The 16875-nt window shown below is 41.6% G+C and overlaps 1 protein-coding gene across 6 annotated transcripts in view; it reads left to right on the top strand.

Annotated features, from left to right (window-relative positions):
* LOC109055814 (zinc finger homeobox protein 4-like) overlaps nt 1-16875 on the top strand; it is a 163652-nt gene that overhangs the window by 69290 nt on the left and 77487 nt on the right. For all 6 annotated transcript variants that reach the window (XM_042751728.1, XM_042751727.1, XM_042751726.1 and 3 more), the window contains 2 exons: nt 210-2800; nt 3827-4329. In XM_042751728.1, the coding sequence (XP_042607662.1) occupies nt 256-2800; nt 3827-4329 (3048 nt within the window). In that variant the 5' untranslated portion in view covers nt 210-255. The remainder of the gene's footprint in view (nt 1-209; nt 2801-3826; nt 4330-16875) is intronic.

The raw sequence follows: 16875 nt of genomic DNA, 5'->3' as shown, positions 1-16875 counted from the left end.
AACCTCTTGTCTGTCTGTGCATTTAAATACCATACAGCCTTTTTCTGGATAGGTCTCAGTTGCTCATTTTTGAGCTAATTCACGAATAATTGCAGCGCAGGAATGCTCACTATATCATCAAGGACAGCACATGCTGAAGATCAGGTGCCATATCATTATACACGTTCTAATATGTCTTTGCTCTCTTTTGTTTTTTTTTATTTATGCAGGTCCCTGACAGGCTGGATGAAATGAGATCCCCATGTAGTGATTACCATGGAAACTTGTGATTCCCCTTCTCTCTCAAGGCAGGAAAATGGGCAGCAGATATCAAAGCTACGTGAGACGACACATCTTGATAATGAGGTGCCAGAGAAAGTCCCTGGGATGGAGCCAGACAAGGAAAACAGCCCTGTGGATGACAACCTGAGGACGGAGGAGAGCCGTCGAGAAATCGCGTTGGGATTGAGCGCGGAAAATGCGATAGGTGCGGCCACTAAAGAGATCCCCTGCAACGAATGTGCCACTTCCTTCTCGAGTTTACAAAAATACATGGAGCACCACTGCCCAAACGCTCGCCTTCCTCTTCTGAAGGACGAGAATGAGAGCGAGGTCAGCGACCTTGAGGACAGCGATGTAGAGAACCTGACAGGAGAGATAGTTTACCAGCCAGATGGCTCAGCTTTTATTCTTGAGGACTCCAAAGAAGGTGGCCAGTCAGGGGTCAAAAGCCTCTTCTCCCCAGCACTGTTTTCAAACTCCCAAACTGCTGCTGGGGACAAGACTGAGCAGTCGGCCACAGCCCCCATGTCCTTTTATCCACAAGTGATCAATACCTTTCACATCACTTCATCCCTCGGGAAACCATTTACGGCCGATCAGGCTTTCCCAAATACCTCAGCATTAGCAGGAGATGGTCCTGTGTTGCACAGTTTCCGTGTCTACGATCTCCGACACAAGAGTTATAAAGACTATCTTACCATTGATGGCGCAGCCAAAAACTCCTGTGTGTCCAAAGATGTTCCAAACAATGTGGACTTGTCTAAATTTGATGGTTGCATTAGTGATGGGAAAAGGAAACCTATTCTGATGTGTTTCTTGTGCAAGTTGTCTTTTGGTTATAGTAGGTCATTTGTAACCCATGCTGTGCATGATCATCGGATGACCCTCAATGAGCAGGAGCAAAAGCTCCTTAGTAATAAATATGTCTCTGCCATCATACAGGGCATTGGTAAAGACAAAGAACCTCTTATAAGCTTTCTGGAACCAAAAAAAAACAATTCTGTGTTACCACAATTTTCTACTGCAAACTTCATGGGCCCTGATCCAGGCATTCGCAGCCTGTGGAACACCTTTCACATGGAAAATGGTGATTCCCTGCAGGCTGGTTTCGCCTTCCTGAAAGGAAGTGCCAGTTTGGCATCTTCTGCAGACCAGTCGCCCAGGAGTGCCCAGATGCCAAAGGCTGAACTGAACCTCGGGGTTGCGGCTACCTCGGCGCTCAAGTCCCCCGTCAGCTCCGTGTCTCTCCAGCGCTCGTCGCCAGGGGCTGGGTGCAGGGATCAGGAGAGCAACTGTGAACGGCAGAAGGACATTAGCACTTTGCATGCCAATGGTGAGCTCCCCATCAAAAGCGAGCCCAGAGACACGGCCGACGCTGAGGAGGACGAAGACATGTATTTGAACGAGCTCGATGACGATGGCGTTTGTGAACTTGGGGATAGTACCAGTAGCAAAGATTTCCCTCTCTTAAACCAAAGCATTTCTCCTTTATCGTCCAGTGTGCTAAAATTTACTGAAAGGGGTACTACTTCCTCTGTGACTGTTGCCAATGACCTAGAGAAGACAAAGCAAGCTGCTGCCAGCTTGGACTACAGCAATGACTACACGAGCGGAGGCAGCAAAGATGGCTGCGACTCCAATGGCGGCAGGGATGGCAGTCCGCCATCTCTTCCTCTTGACATGATACGACGAGACGACGAAAGCCCTGGCCCACTGCACCAGCATGCTGCCACGCCCAGCACCCCTGGCACCCCTGGCCCAGGAGAGGGCTCTCCTGGAAGTGGAATTGAATGCCCCAAGTGTGACACAGTCTTAGGTTCCTCACGTTCACTTGGTGGTCACATGACCATGATGCACTCAAGGAACTCCTGCAAGACGCTGAAATGTCCCAAATGCAATTGGCACTACAAGTACCAGCAGACCCTGGATGCTCACATGAAGGAGAAGCACCCAGAGTCTGAAGGCTCTTGTGTCTATTGCCGCACGGGCCAGCCTCACCCTCGACTTGCCCGGGGTGAGAGCTACACGTGTGGCTACAAACCTTTCCGCTGCGAGGTGTGCAACTACTCAACAACCACCAAAGGCAACCTTAGCATACACATGCAGTCGGACAAGCACCTTAACAATGTGCAGACGCTGCAGAACGGAGGAACGGAAGCCATCTACAACCATGCTGCTCCTGTGTCCAACGCCAGCCTGAGCGGGTGCGGCACGCCCTCACCCTCCAAGCCCAAACAGAAACCCACATGGCGATGCGAGGTCTGCGACTATGAGACCAATGTGGCTCGCAATTTGCGCATCCACATGACAAGTGAGAAACACATGCACAACATGATGCTTCTTCAGCAGAACATGAAGCAGATCCAGCATAACTTGCATCTGGGCTTGGCGCCGGCTGAGGCGGAGCTCTACCAGTACTACCTGGCCCAGAACATCGGGCTCACCGGTATGAAACTGGAGAACCCTTCAGACCCACAGATGATGATCAACCCCTTCCAGCTTGACCCTAGCACTGCTGCAGCTCTGGCCCCTGGTCACGGTGAGTAGTTTTCCCCCTTGGATATGCTTGTCACTCACTTTCTTTTGTTCTCTGTCTCCTTCACTGACTCCGGTCTTATTACTCCTGTCATTATTGTATCCTGCTCTCGACTTGTTCTGTGATTTGAGCTGCCATATGAGAATCTGTTTCCTAATTTTCTTAAATTTAGCCCTCGTCTTAACATGGACTGTAGTGAGCAGATTGCCTACACAAAACATGCAGCAGCAGTTTTATTCCTTCACTTTGTCAGTCAAGACCAAACACAGCCTTTCTGCATCTGTTTCTGAAAGCTGATACCCTTGTGCATTAATCTTGTGGATCTTTACCTCCATACGTAGTATAGACTAACACATATACATTAGCCTATCAAGAAATATTGTTTCCACAAAAAACATTGTTTTTCATCCAGCAACTCATAAACTCGTCTAACAAAATGCTATATTTGTACCTTGTCTTGATCTTGTGTAATTCTTAAATTCAAAGCTTTTTTTCCAGGGGGTTGAGGGTATGTGAAATGATCTAGTTTGCTTCTAAAAGTGCAGAGATCAAAGAACTAAATTACAATTAGATGTAAGATGATCTGTTTTTTTATCATTTTAATTTTTAGGACTACTGTTGAGGCAGGCTCGTTTTATATTGATCAGTGTCTTTAAAGAGAGAAGAAAAAAAAACATGCCTGAGTACAAACTCAGGAATGCCTGGTAGGAGTAATTAAAGCTATCTGATGAGGGAGTTTAGAACTTGAAAGGGATGATTGTAATTGATCCTGATTCAATCCTATTATAGCTTTTTATAGTTAAGGCTTTATAAAAGCCATACTCCTTACTGGGGCTTTATTTTATCAAATCCTTTTGTATGGGTGCCCTACACCAGTCTCTCAGCTCTTTTAAAATTTCATTTTATAATAATAAAAAAAACCTTTTCTCTTTTTCTCCTCCCTGTGACTATGCCCCACCTCTTCTCTTCTCCACCCCCCCCCCTTTCCTTGTCTCTCTCTCTCTCTCTCTCTCTCTCTCTCCCCTGCAGTAAATAATGAGCTGCCTGCGGAGCTGCGTCTTGCGAGTGGTCAGCTAATGGGTGATGACCTGTCCGTCCTCTCTGCTGGGGAGCTGTCACCTTGCATCAACGACCCACTGCTGAAGCTCTTCCAGTGCGCGGTGTGCAACAAATTCAGCTCTGACAGCCTGGAGGCCCTCAGCGGGCACGTGGCGGCAGAGCGATCGCTTCCGGAAGAGGAGTGGAGGGCCGTGATGGGAGACGTCTACCAGTGCAAGCTGTGCAACTACAACACGCAGCTCAAGGCCAATTTCCAGCTCCACTGCAAGACTGACAAGCACATGCAGAAGTATCAGCTGGTGGCCCACATCAAGGAAGGTGGCAAAGCCAACCAGTGGCGTCTCAAGTGCATTGCCATCGGCAACCCCGTGCACCTGAAGTGTAACGCCTGCGACTACTACAGCAACAGTGTGGAGAAGCTGGGACTGCATGCGACCAACCAGAGGCACGAAGCTGCGCTGAAGGTCTACAAGGTCAGCTATGCTTTACTTTGTGTTGAACTGTGTCATGACCCACTGTCCTAGTTCTGTGTGTTCTCGGTGTCACCTGGGTTAATATTTACTTTGTTTTGTTTAACTTTTTATTGCATTATATCTATTTTATCACTGTATTTGAAAGAGTCAGGCCATGGTCAGGAGAATACAAACAGTGAACATTTGTTTTTTTTTATAGCACCTTGTTTTTTTTTTATGATCTCAGATGTCATTAGTCCAGCTTTAAATTTGTTTTGGCCTTCCATGCTTGCCCTTTTCCCAGTTTTCTCTGCTCTCTTTCCTGTAAAGACAGGAATATGCCAGTCAGCCTGTTTACATGATGCCTTTCAGAAATCAAACCTAATTGAATTTATGCCAGAAATATCAATATTTTTAACAGTTGGCCGCTGTTGTAGCACTTCACTGAATTTTCGCCTCTGAGGAAAGCTGCCCCATCAGCCAGTGTATAACAACATACATCATGTGAACAGTTGATGAATTTTGAACACGTGACTGTGTGTGCTTGTCAACATGCATGCATAAGAAAGGGAAAACATTCAAATAATTTTTTAGATCGCTCCGTCTTTTACTAGGTTTTTTTTAACATACAAATTACCGTTTGATATTTTAGACATTCCGTTTTCTGATTTGCGGGTCATATTTGACTGTTTTGCTCAAGGCCTAAGGCAGATAACTGATCCACAGTGGTGGGGGTTGAACAGAGGCCACTGTAGCCTCATCCTGTTCTTAAGTGCATTTGGGTGTTGACTTACTGGACTTGTGTGATTGCCTGAAACAATAATACTAACATCCTGAAATCATAGACCAGCATCACATCCCAGACACATTAGTGGACTCCTCTGGATAAACTGTATTAACTTAATGAGGATCTATTGACCAGCATTAGTCACTTTTGACTTGTGTGTGCTCGTAAGCTGGACTCAGCTGTATATTTAGAAAAGTGAATTTAGCAGCTGACAATGGCTAGACTGCAAACAAAATTGGCAGTCTTGTAATGATAGCAATAATGCGAACAATTCATTACTCTGACCCAATTACACACATAGTCATTCAAAATGGGTTTTTAAAAGGAAAATACAACTACTGTCACTTTCACACCGAGAACCTCCTGAAAAAAAGTCAGAATCAAATGCTGAAAAAAGGCCTTCTGAGAATAAGAAATGGTGAGTGTCTAGTACGTTTTATTTATTTATTTATTTTTTTTTAAGAAATGGGACTTTGAGCTGTTTCGTGTTATTAATGTATTCAGACAGTGTTAGAAATACAGAGCAAGTACCTAAACAACAAAGAGCAAATCCTCCAATGGGTGAAGTCAGCATGAGGCAAATAAAGGGCTGAAAGAATCGCATGTGGTATTTGGAGGCCTGGCATTAAAGATGCAGTCCATGGGAATGTTTTGAAATCCTTAGCAGTTTAGAAAGGGGTGGGGGGTCAGGGGGCTTGGCTAATTCTCTAAGCAAATAAAAAGGCTCCATGGCAACAGAGAGCATTTCGGATCACATCGAAAGACAAATAGATTGGAGATTAGAGGAAGAGAAAGGCCTAGTTTAGCTATGATCTTAGTAAGTCTAGCAGTAGATTTGTTTCTTCACGTGCACGTGTGGTTGGGTCACTGCCTGATTATTGACATGATTATTTGCGTTTATCCCGAAATGTTTAAGTAGAGTTTACCTGAATTTTTTTTATCAGCCGAGGAGCATCTTTAACATTTACACTTTCTTTTTTAGAACAGCAGGTGGCTATGTAGAGCATGTAGAAACTACTCCCGATATTTTAGCACTCAAATGGACGCCCACCCCTTTGAGTTTTATTGGCTCACACTTTAAGAAGTGTTAGAACAGGTGATGGGGCTGAATTTTGATGGTGAGAGAAGGGTGTCCACTTGACACACAGGGGGTGAGGGGGTTCGCTCTGGCTCTCTCATCTCCTTGCGCCCCCACCTTTACCCAGGGAGAGGGAAATCTGTTCTACAGATGCGGCTTCTAATGCTTTTGGCAGGAACCGGGCCGTTTCGCTCATGTATATTTGGTAGTAAATGTTGGGAAAAAAGAAAAAGAGGTTTCTTTATTTGACCAGAAAAACACCTCATCTTTTATGTTCAAAGGTGAAAGGGTAGCGCGCTAAAGAACAAAGTATTGATGACCTTTCCATATGAGCCCCAGAACACAAAGTATCTTTATAGCCCAAAATGATTGAGGATACAAACAAAAAGCATATTCAGTATTTTTATTGCAGCTTTGTACCTACAAAGGGGAGTTCAGATTTTCCAGACATTAAAAAAGGCCTCAATTACATTAGCAGTGCAATGTTTCTTTTTCTTTTTTCTTTTTCTTTTTTTTTTTTTTTTTTTTTTTTTTTTTTGTGAAAGGCTAGGTGGTTTTAAAACTCCCAAGCCCACACCTAAAACAGCCTTGGATTTTTTTTTTCTCACTGTTATGAAGTAATTCGGCTGTTAAAATAAATACAATGCACATTCTTGACCCCTTAGTGTTTGGCATTAGCTAACAGTAATGATATATTGTTGTTATACAATTATCATTAATAACCACTCAAATAAACGCAGATGTAGTCGAGTGTAAATCTGTCAAGGCCTTTCAAAGGCAGTGTAACGCTTGATTAAGAAATGGTGAGAAATGTGTGTTGCTCCAAAGAGCCGATTTGCGCTGGGCACTTGGGTCATTTGAAGCCAAGAATGTTCATGGTCAGTGTGTTGGAAGCGGGGGGGTGGGGGGGTTAGCCAGATACCGACCCGCACCTGTTCACCAGGTGGTCCTCGCCATGCTCTTCTCTTGTATCGCCCACTCTTTTTCCCTCCCCCTCTGTTTGTCTATTCCCTTCTCTCTCTACTTCCTCTCTCTGGAGGCTTGTGTGCAGCACATAAGGATGTCCAGTATGTATCCCCCAGTTGAGTGTCAGGAGCTATGAACTGCTTAATTACAGCAGCCACCCCCCTCCCCAAGCATCCGTCACCAGTCAAGCAGAATTTTCTGTCTGTCTGGAGTCCAAGGCTCCATTTCCATATTTGTATTTTCCTCCTCTTTTTTTTTTCCCTCCTCGTCTTCTTTCTCCTCGTTTTGAGCCACAGGGGCCATGGCACACATAATGCACCTCTCTCTGGCGGAGGCAGGCAGGGAGATGGAGACGCAGCGACTGGCTTTCCGTGGCCTTGTCCCCAGGGAGAGGCAGATAGCCCATCTCATTATCCATGATACGGATGGCAACACCATTGGTCGGGGCAGGGAAATGAGAAGGGAAATTAAAAGAGGGGAGCAGAGAAAAGAGGGAGGAGGAGAGAATGTGAGAGTGAGGAGACTGGAATTTCAAATTTATCAAAGACTTTTCCCAACCCCTTTTTTGACATTTTTTTTATATCTTTTATTCTCATCCAGAAGGTCAGTATTTCCTCCTCATTTCCCCCCTTTTTTTTTCTCTCTGCCTTTTGCGCTATCTTTCTAAACCAAGATGGCTGCCGGTTGATGGGCACATTATATTACTGCACATTCATTACTGAAGGTCAGCCTCACTCCTTCTCATTTGAAAATCAAATGCCCCATATATATGCAGCTCAAATTATTGTCTGTCATTTCCCCCGATCTGATGGTAAAATGGACATGAGATTGAGTTGAGGGTATTTGCATAAAAAGCCATTGTGCTATAGAGGAATGAGGAGGATCTGTTTTGCATGCGCCTTCATATAGCATCATCATCATCATCATTGGTGTTGTCCCTTAGCACACATTGTGTTTTATTTTGGGGCTTTTTTCCACATTTTTTAAATAAATACAGACCATTGAGCACCAAAAATTTAAATTCTGACATTTACTCATTTTCATGTCATTTCAAACCTGTATGACTTACTTACTTCTGCAGAACATTGAAACACACACACACACACACACACACACACACACACACACACACACACACACACACACACACACACACACACACACACACACACACACACACACACACACACACACACACACACACACACACACTCACCACACCCACCCACACACACACACACACACACACACAACTCACCAAAAAACAAGATATTTTGAAGAATGTATCAGCTGGTTTTGTCAATATAGTTAAAAAATCAGTGTGGTCCAAAACATTTTTTGTTCCATTAAAGAAAACTCCTACAGGTTTGAAACAATATGAGGGTGATTAAAAAATGACACATTTTTTGGGTGAACTATTGCTTTAAGTGCTTTAAAATACTGCGTTTTTTAAAGATTTAGTTTAACAGTATTTTTTACATTTATTCTCATTCTGTCTTCATGATTACACATGATGCCCCTAGAAAGCATCCAAACCTGGGAGGATATGAGAAAAAAACAAAAAAAAAAAAGCAAACAAACAAACAAACAGAAAAGCGGACGTTGCCTAGTCTCTCAATAAGAGTCGGTGTGCCACAGTACCAGAGGACTTTGCACAGAGCCCTTGCTTTACTTTCCAAACGCAAACATAACCACAGGCTCACAAATGCATCCGTTTATCCACTTACTTTCTGCAGGCATAAAAGTATGTCAGCACTCTCTCAGCCTCCCACTCTGACCCGACAGCGGGGCCAGATTATTCAGACGCTCTCGTCTTTCACCTGCACACAGATTACAATGGGAATCTTTCAGGGGAGGGCGTGTGGGGGAGGGGGTATAATTAAAGCATACAGACAGACGAGTGTGGGTGCAAACACAAAGCCCAGGCTTCAGCTAGGCCCTGCTGTCATTAATCCTCATAGATATTAATAGGTATTTCTCCCATCATGCCCTCCCCGCTCGTAAGCAGATGGTCATCTCCACACCGGCCCCACAGGACTAACGTTTGCTGACGGACAACTTAAAGCATTGTGTTAAAGTGTGGCGCCCCAGACACCCCTCTCTGTTTGGTTCTTTCCTGCTTTGCTGTTTTCTTTTCTTTCCGTCTTGCGAGATGAGTGGGGGGCCGACATATGAGGATGCTCTGATATTAACAGTGCCGGCGCTGTGGTGGGGCATTCGAGGGCCGTGCCCCCCCTAGCGGTCATTGATGCCCCTCCTACAGGCCATGGCGTGGCCCAAAAAAAAATCCCTTTTAGTTATTATTTTAATATTAAATGTTCAAACTGTAACTTAAATTAAATAAAATAAAAAGAATGGGGAAAATGCATGATTTTGGTTGTTCATGGCATGTTACTCGGCTTCCTCACGGTGAATGCTTATTGGTCGCCGAGTAAACTTGTTACATTTGATTTGCAGCGCGTGCGCAAAATCCATTTCAAGTTGAAGAACAGTTTGTCCGTCTATATTATAGACAGTTGTTAGCAGCTAATTTTAAAAAATAGCAGGTGAATTGTTGATGAATGTTTGTGGGTTCTAACTGCATTTGTGTTTTATACTTGGCTGTCTGTAAAGATATATGGGCTTATGTCATTTCTGCTTGGTGCGTGTATAAACTGCTGCGAGGAGTGTAACCCAGGTTAAAAACAAGTATTAGCATAAAGTAATAGCAGAATATACATTTATTTTTGTCCTTTATTTATTTTGTTTAGAAAATGAGTCCTTTAGAGTATTTAAAGTCCTTGAAACCCTAAGAAAAAACGGTGTTTAAAGAAATTATTTTATTTGTTGTAGCACACTTTGTATTTTCTGTATTTTATTTTTTCCATTTCCTGTATTTTATTTTATCTTTTATCTATTTCTTAAGTTCTACAAAACTTTGCATTCTACGCAAATCAAAAACTTAAAAATATCAGTTAAACCTTATACCTTGTGTGAGTGGCTCATTATTGTTCTGACATCCTTATTCTCTGCAGGCGAATTTTAGTCTTCTGATTTTAATTGGTCCATACGCAGACATTTGTATGATGATGTCCAACTCGTTTTATGAAGAAAAAAGCCTTAAGTTTTCAGAAACATCTATACGAAAAAAAACTTTGTCTGATGGGGACTTTTTTTGCCGGTTTTTTCAAAGCTTCAAACTGATTCAGTGTTTTTTTTTTTTTTTTTTTTTTTTTTTTTTGTCGTCGTAATTTGTTAATTATTTGAGTATAAAATATATAGCTATTCATTGAAGGCCTATTTTATGTTTTTTTTATTTAGCCTATATTATATTTATATTATTATTTTCTGTCCTGTTCTGTTGTTTAGGCTATCTGTTCTGGGCCGGGTTTCCCGATATCGATGTAGCCTAGCCTGTCTTAGCTCTTAAAAGCGCTCTCTACATGCAAGGTTATGAACCGTTAGCCGCAATTCCTCGCGCGTTTCCCAAAAATGTACATTTTCCCAAAAATGTAGGCTACTGAACTCGTAGAACGCGAGAATAGGTTACATTTTGCTGACGTGCTGAACTAGGCTATACTAACCTTATATGGAATCGTATTCTGAACGTTTAAACCTAACAATCGTCATCTTTTGTGTATTAGGAATCAAGACAGGTAAAAAAAAAAAAAAAAAAATTAAAATAGAATTATATATATAGTAACATTCTATATAGATAGATCATTGGAGCTAACATTCTAGGGTAGAATGTCATTCTATTTAGATCATTGGAGCCGTATCCGGTCCGCAAACAGCCAATTTCAGCGCTGTCTTCTGTTCCTCTTTTAGATAAAAACCTATATAGATTCTATATAGATCTTTCAGATTTAGGTCTGGATTTCCATGCTACTATGATGTTGCCAATGCGTCAAAAAAATATTTATCAAACGACAGTGCCCCCCCGCCGATGATCCAATGCCCCTCCAGTAGATCTGCTCTGACGCCGACTCTGGATATTAATAACCAGATGTGATCTTCCTGTTGGCCCTGGGTCAGAGAGGCCGGCCAGGTCAGGCCATTTGTCTCTGTGCAGGCACTGTGAAGGCTATTGAGGCTGACAGGTATGGGAACCATAACAGGGGAAATAAGACTTACCAAGCCCCGAAGGGGAGCGTGGCACTCCCAAGAACAAAGAGTGGCAGGATTTTGTCATTTTTAGCCCTTTCCTTTTTTTCCTCTTTCTTTTCTCTTTTTTCCATCCTCCTTTTTTTCACTCGCCCCCTCCACCCGTCCATTTCTCATGGGATTTGGGCCCAGCTTAACAAAGGATGACTCACAGTTCTCTGATAAGGCCAGCCGCGGAAGAACTTGAATTGCAATAATATGATATTCTTGGTGAAATAGCTGGCTGAAGGTAATTAGCTTTGTTTTAACTCTCCAGACACAGACGGAGAGCAAACATACGACTTTGTCTGGAAAGCATTATTGGACAATAAATGTATGCCTGCACATCACACGTTCCCCTGAGGTCTCCCCTGTAACTCAGCTGAGATTTTTCTTCCACCGCTAACCTTTATTTTTCCCAGTTATTTTAAGTAGCTACACGCATCCTGCATGTTTAAAAAAAGAAGAATTGTCCCGAAGATTATTAGGTCGGTCAACAATTAACAGCAAAGAGAGAGAGAGTTTGCAGAAAAGATTGGAATTAAGATCAATATTGACGTGTGTCGTTTAATAAGAGCTGCGGCCCAGAACGGATGCCCGAGTGAAGACAGAGCAGCAGTCATGGGTGGCAGTTTTTGCTCACATTAACAGACCTGAATGCAAGAAAGCATTCCTCAAGTAATTGATTTTAAACATTAGGTGCTCACTGAATAGATAAGTAGAGTGTGATATTCGATTACAGAGCAAAGAACTCATTTAACCTCCTGTTCTTTCCTGGCCAGGATTTCCAGCACAATACAATTTACCTCCCCTTAGGTTCAGCAGGATTAGACTGCTACTAGTAATCCTTAATGCTTTGAAATAGATCTGATAGAAGTCCCACTCACTTGTTTGGGATTACACCCATGATTTTTTCCACATTTAGTTAAATTAACCTGTCAAATTCTTATTTTTATAATTGTTAAAAGTAGGAATGTCAACAATTAATCGATGGTCGATTAATTGTCGATAAGAGATGCAATCGATTAAAGCTATCGATGGTTTAACTTGGTTTAATGGATTTAATTTTGGGCTGCATGCGACTCATACGCAAAACACGTGCGAGCGGCTGTGAGTGACAGTATATAAATACATCATCATTCATTCATAATGTACAAATTAAGCTTTTAATGTGATTTAAAACTTTAAAAGTACATTAAAATAGAAACAACACAAAGTTCTTCAACATGGAAAGCAATAGAAATGTAGTAACTAAGTAATTTACCCAGATTATTGTTTCATATCGGGCTCTGTGCTTTGTAAATGTAGGCTATATGGGCTCGAACGGCATCCAAAAGCATGGTCGCAATGTAACATTTTCCAGCTAACCAACTATTCCTCTAATAAAAAAAAGCTTTTATACCACAATTGTTATAATCAGAGCTTATAATTTGAAATAATTTGAAAATAAATAATAGCTGGATTCAAAACAGCAATTAAAAGGCGCTGTGACCGACACCGACAATAAGTTTCCCATTCAATGATGTCACTAAACGGTGATGCCACAACTAAGAGCATCGTTCACAAGTTTCTTCATGGACCTAACCAGCCTAGGTCACAGGTTTTCAAGCCCTGGGACAAAATGGGATGCTTTAAGGAAAATGTATAGCCTATGTAAGTAATAGGCCTAAAATAAAAATAACAATTTGTTTTCATAAAAAAATAAAAATAATATATGCTAAATATATCTGACTTAAATAATTAAGCTAACAGATTTAAAACAGAAGTGTGGCACAGTGCTCCATAAACAAGTTCACAGAAAGGAAAGGATGACAATGCACATTCTGTTTGTTTGCTTTATTTCACAAAAGCACAGATCTTCTGTTTTTATTGTGAGTGTGCAATAATCAGCTGTTCGATTGAGCCACCTCTGTCCTCGTCTGCACACACGCATGCACTGTCACGATCCAATGCACTGTAAATGCCGGATTTTTAAAAACAAATAGGCCTACTGGAACGCAAAAATTCTAAATCTGACATTTTCAGGAACAAAATTAAGTACTGGTCATAATACTCACATAAAAATGTTTCATGTGAGCGCTGCCACACCAGCGCCGATGGAAGCAGTTCACTGACTGTGCACCTTGTTTTTTGTGATCATTTTTTTTTTGCATTAATTTATGTTGAAAAGATTACAGTTGTGTTTTAAAATACAACAACGAGCACCACGAAACCTTTTAAAGAAGTGCGTTCAGCGGACTCGGTGACGTGATCGGAAACAGTCAACAAAGTAAAATGATCTCAAACGTATGCCGCACTCTCTTAATTTTATCAAATTTTATCAAACTAGCATTTTATTCAGACTAAAACCTCTTTAATTTCGGGTAAGAAAGCATTTAAAAAAATGCTTGTGCTTTTGCACATCCTGTCAGCTTGCTGCGTGCCGCTGCAATAGACGCATTTTGCAGCATCAAGATTAACAATTAATCGATTAATTGATCATTCATTTAAACGACGATCAATCATGGAAATTATAGAAAATTGACATCCCTAGTTAAAAGCCTTTCCGTGAGATCTGGATAGACTTTTTGTTTAATGCAGTGTACTGTAATTACAATTTTTCCAGCGTTCGAATGCTCACCTTAGTTTCCCCTTAATATCATGCTTTACTGAATGCCGCCAAGCCTAATGGTTCACCTAAAGGTGCAGTGTGTTTAAAAAGAAGACTGCTTGGTTTTTGTGATTCTCAGAGAACAAAGGCAAACAATTCAGTAATCTTCAAAGTGGCCAGTGGTATGTCGAGTGGACCGTGGAATGCAAGCTATGGCTAGGGATTTTCAGCAAAAAAACAATGGCTTTCCTTTTATGGGTTGTAACTACATAAACTGTGGTTGAGGCATTAGCTGTATCAGTTGTATCAGTTTACAGTACCGCAGTTTGAATTGATGTGTTTATGTGCATTAGAAGCACTAGAACATTTCTATTTGTCTGTATGTATTTAAGGTTCTTAACGTATCCCTGCTGGCTCTTGATGTGTGGGTTAGTGGGTGGGTAAGGTGTTATTTACTTAGACTCTTTTGATACAGCACAGGTTAAAAGCGTTCACCCCTACAGGCTCGACTCCTAAAGATCTTCGTAGGCAATATGCAAAGCGTAGGGCTAAGAAGTGCTCCCATTGAAGAGTGAGAGCAGCAAAGCAAGAGGCAGGGCTCTTTAAACAAGCTCCTCTCCGTGATCCCTGCACTCTCTTTCTCCCTCCCTCTTTCCCTCCCCCCATAATAGGATGCAAATTAGGGACCCTCCTCTATGTTGTTGTGGAAGGGGAGAAGGCAGATGGAACATGAAAGGGTTTAATGTTTAAAAGTATGAATAGGGAAAGCACATAGCGGTGAGCTGGAGCTCATTCCACTCTTATCAGATACACAAGGTGGGAGATTGTCTCATCTTTGCATGGGCTCGATTTAAAGGAAAGATTTCAGCCCGTAGACCATGCATCATAATTAGTCGGGATGCCAGAGTCTCGTACTGTACCGGCAGAGGGTCACACGCATGGATCATCCTTTCCTGTGCTTCCCACCTGAGACTATGAGTTCATAACTCTTTGTTTGCATTAAAAACATATGCACAGATGTAGGGGGAGGGTTTCAATATGTGAAAATGTTTACTTATTTCATTGCACATTGTTCATGCGGTGTAATATACAGAATAATTTTATTGTAGTTAAATAATTTTCTAAATGTTTGTAACAGTACAGTGTTTCCTGTGTTTTAAGGCAAGGCCCTATCACTATTAGCTGAGCCACTGGCATAGCTTAACCCCAAAAATATGGCAAACTATATTGTATTCTCAATTTATTTACATGGTTTTATGGATTTGACAGCAGCATTTTTTATTTTATTTTATTTAATTACATATATTCACATATCACTTGTATATAAACCATGCAAATTATTTAATTGAAGATATTCTCCATTAATTATTAAATGTGTATACTATTAAAATTGTATTATTATTATTATTATTATTATTATTATTAGCTGTACATTTTTTGTTGTTTTTAGTTTTTTTATTGTTAGATATGTCACAAAAGTCTTACTCAAAATAAAGTTATTCGACTTGGACCAGGTTTTGACCCTGGTTTTAGGCTTACCACTATGCTCAATTGCAGCAAAGCTAATTTTTCGTGATAGTGTGGCATGGAGATGATGTGAAGCCTCTGGTCTTTTTCACCTTCTGATGGAGACAGGCAAAGCTTTTAAGGGTAATGGTAAGGTCAGTGGATTTAATGGGAGAGAAGTGTCCAGGCGACAGATTTTTTATCACCATAATATAAATACACCTCCATTTTCATAGGGAGTTTGCTTTCTTTTAAGGCAATTTGAGGAGCAGACGAACACTCGTGCCTGTCTTAGCAGTGGGAAGGATTAGAGGAGTGAAGATTAAGGACTAGTTCTTAATCTTCCATATCAACTACAGAGGTGAGAGGTGATATGCAAATGGAATTTTCCATTGCTCCTGCTTCATGTTTAAGTCCAGTGATTCTATTATATAGACAAGAGGTTCATTTATCTGGCTACCAATCAGCAACAACACGATGTCATCACCAGAGTCTCTGGATTTGTTTCAAAAACCTACCTAGACAGCATTCTTGAACATTATAAATAACTTTCGTTGTTGTGTATTCAAGGTGCCTGTTAACCCACATTGTTCTTCTGCATCAGGACCTCCGTTTGACCCTCGACAGAGTCTGAAAGTCCAGTGAACCAGTGGGAAGAGTATGTGATTTAGGAATACCGTTGCATGAACCCTGTAGTGTCTTAACATTTTTCGTTCATTTCCTTCTGTCAAAGGAACATTATTGTAGGCCTGATATATGCCAGATCAACAACATCAGCACCACATGGAAATATTTCTCTTCACGCATCCTTCTTCATCTGTTTACCATTCAGCAAGAAACGTATGAAGCCGTGGCATGATTGGTTCTCAAAGCCCCTCGCGCTGTTTGCTTTAATAGTGAGCCGACAGGAATTGGCGCTTACAGCAATCAGTGAAATATTGCGTCGCGGATCAATCCACATATTAAAATGCTAGTAAAACACACACACTCAGACTTTGACATGATTAATATGATTGTAAATGTACATGAGAAGAAAAACAATATTTCCAAAGAAACACACAGAAGTTCTTTTAAGACTTTCCGCAAACCGGCTGTCAATTCACAGATGTATGTGTTTTTGGTGGATTTCTGTTTGGACCACGCTTGGCTGGCCAACATTTACATGAACTGTTCCAAAGTCATGGCACAGACTGCATCGACTTATTGAAGGCCTGATTGCAAAGTGCAGTAGTCACAGTACACTGTAGCTTCGCAGAACCAATGTCCTTGGGAAAATGGGGCGTATGTCACCCTGTCCAGTCCGAGCACAATTACAGTAAATGAAAGGCTGTGGACGGACGCTAGAGCAGTTGTGGGTTTAGTCATTTTGGAGGGTCCCCGGGGTGTGTCCCGCTCTCTTTACTGCGTCTCCACAAGCCACCTCAGACGAGAGTGTGCTGCTGAAAGACACATTGTGCTAATTCACTTATTTAACTTGGCATCCATTTGCAAGGATGATTATTATTATTATATGACCTA

The sequence above is a fragment of the Cyprinus carpio genome, chromosome B24, assembly GCF_018340385.1.
Source record: "Cyprinus carpio isolate SPL01 chromosome B24, ASM1834038v1, whole genome shotgun sequence".
Lineage (NCBI taxonomy): Eukaryota > Metazoa > Chordata > Actinopteri > Cypriniformes > Cyprinidae > Cyprinus > Cyprinus carpio.
The sequence above is the reverse complement of the archived record's forward strand: the minus strand, read 5'-3'. Positions and strand labels throughout refer to the sequence as shown.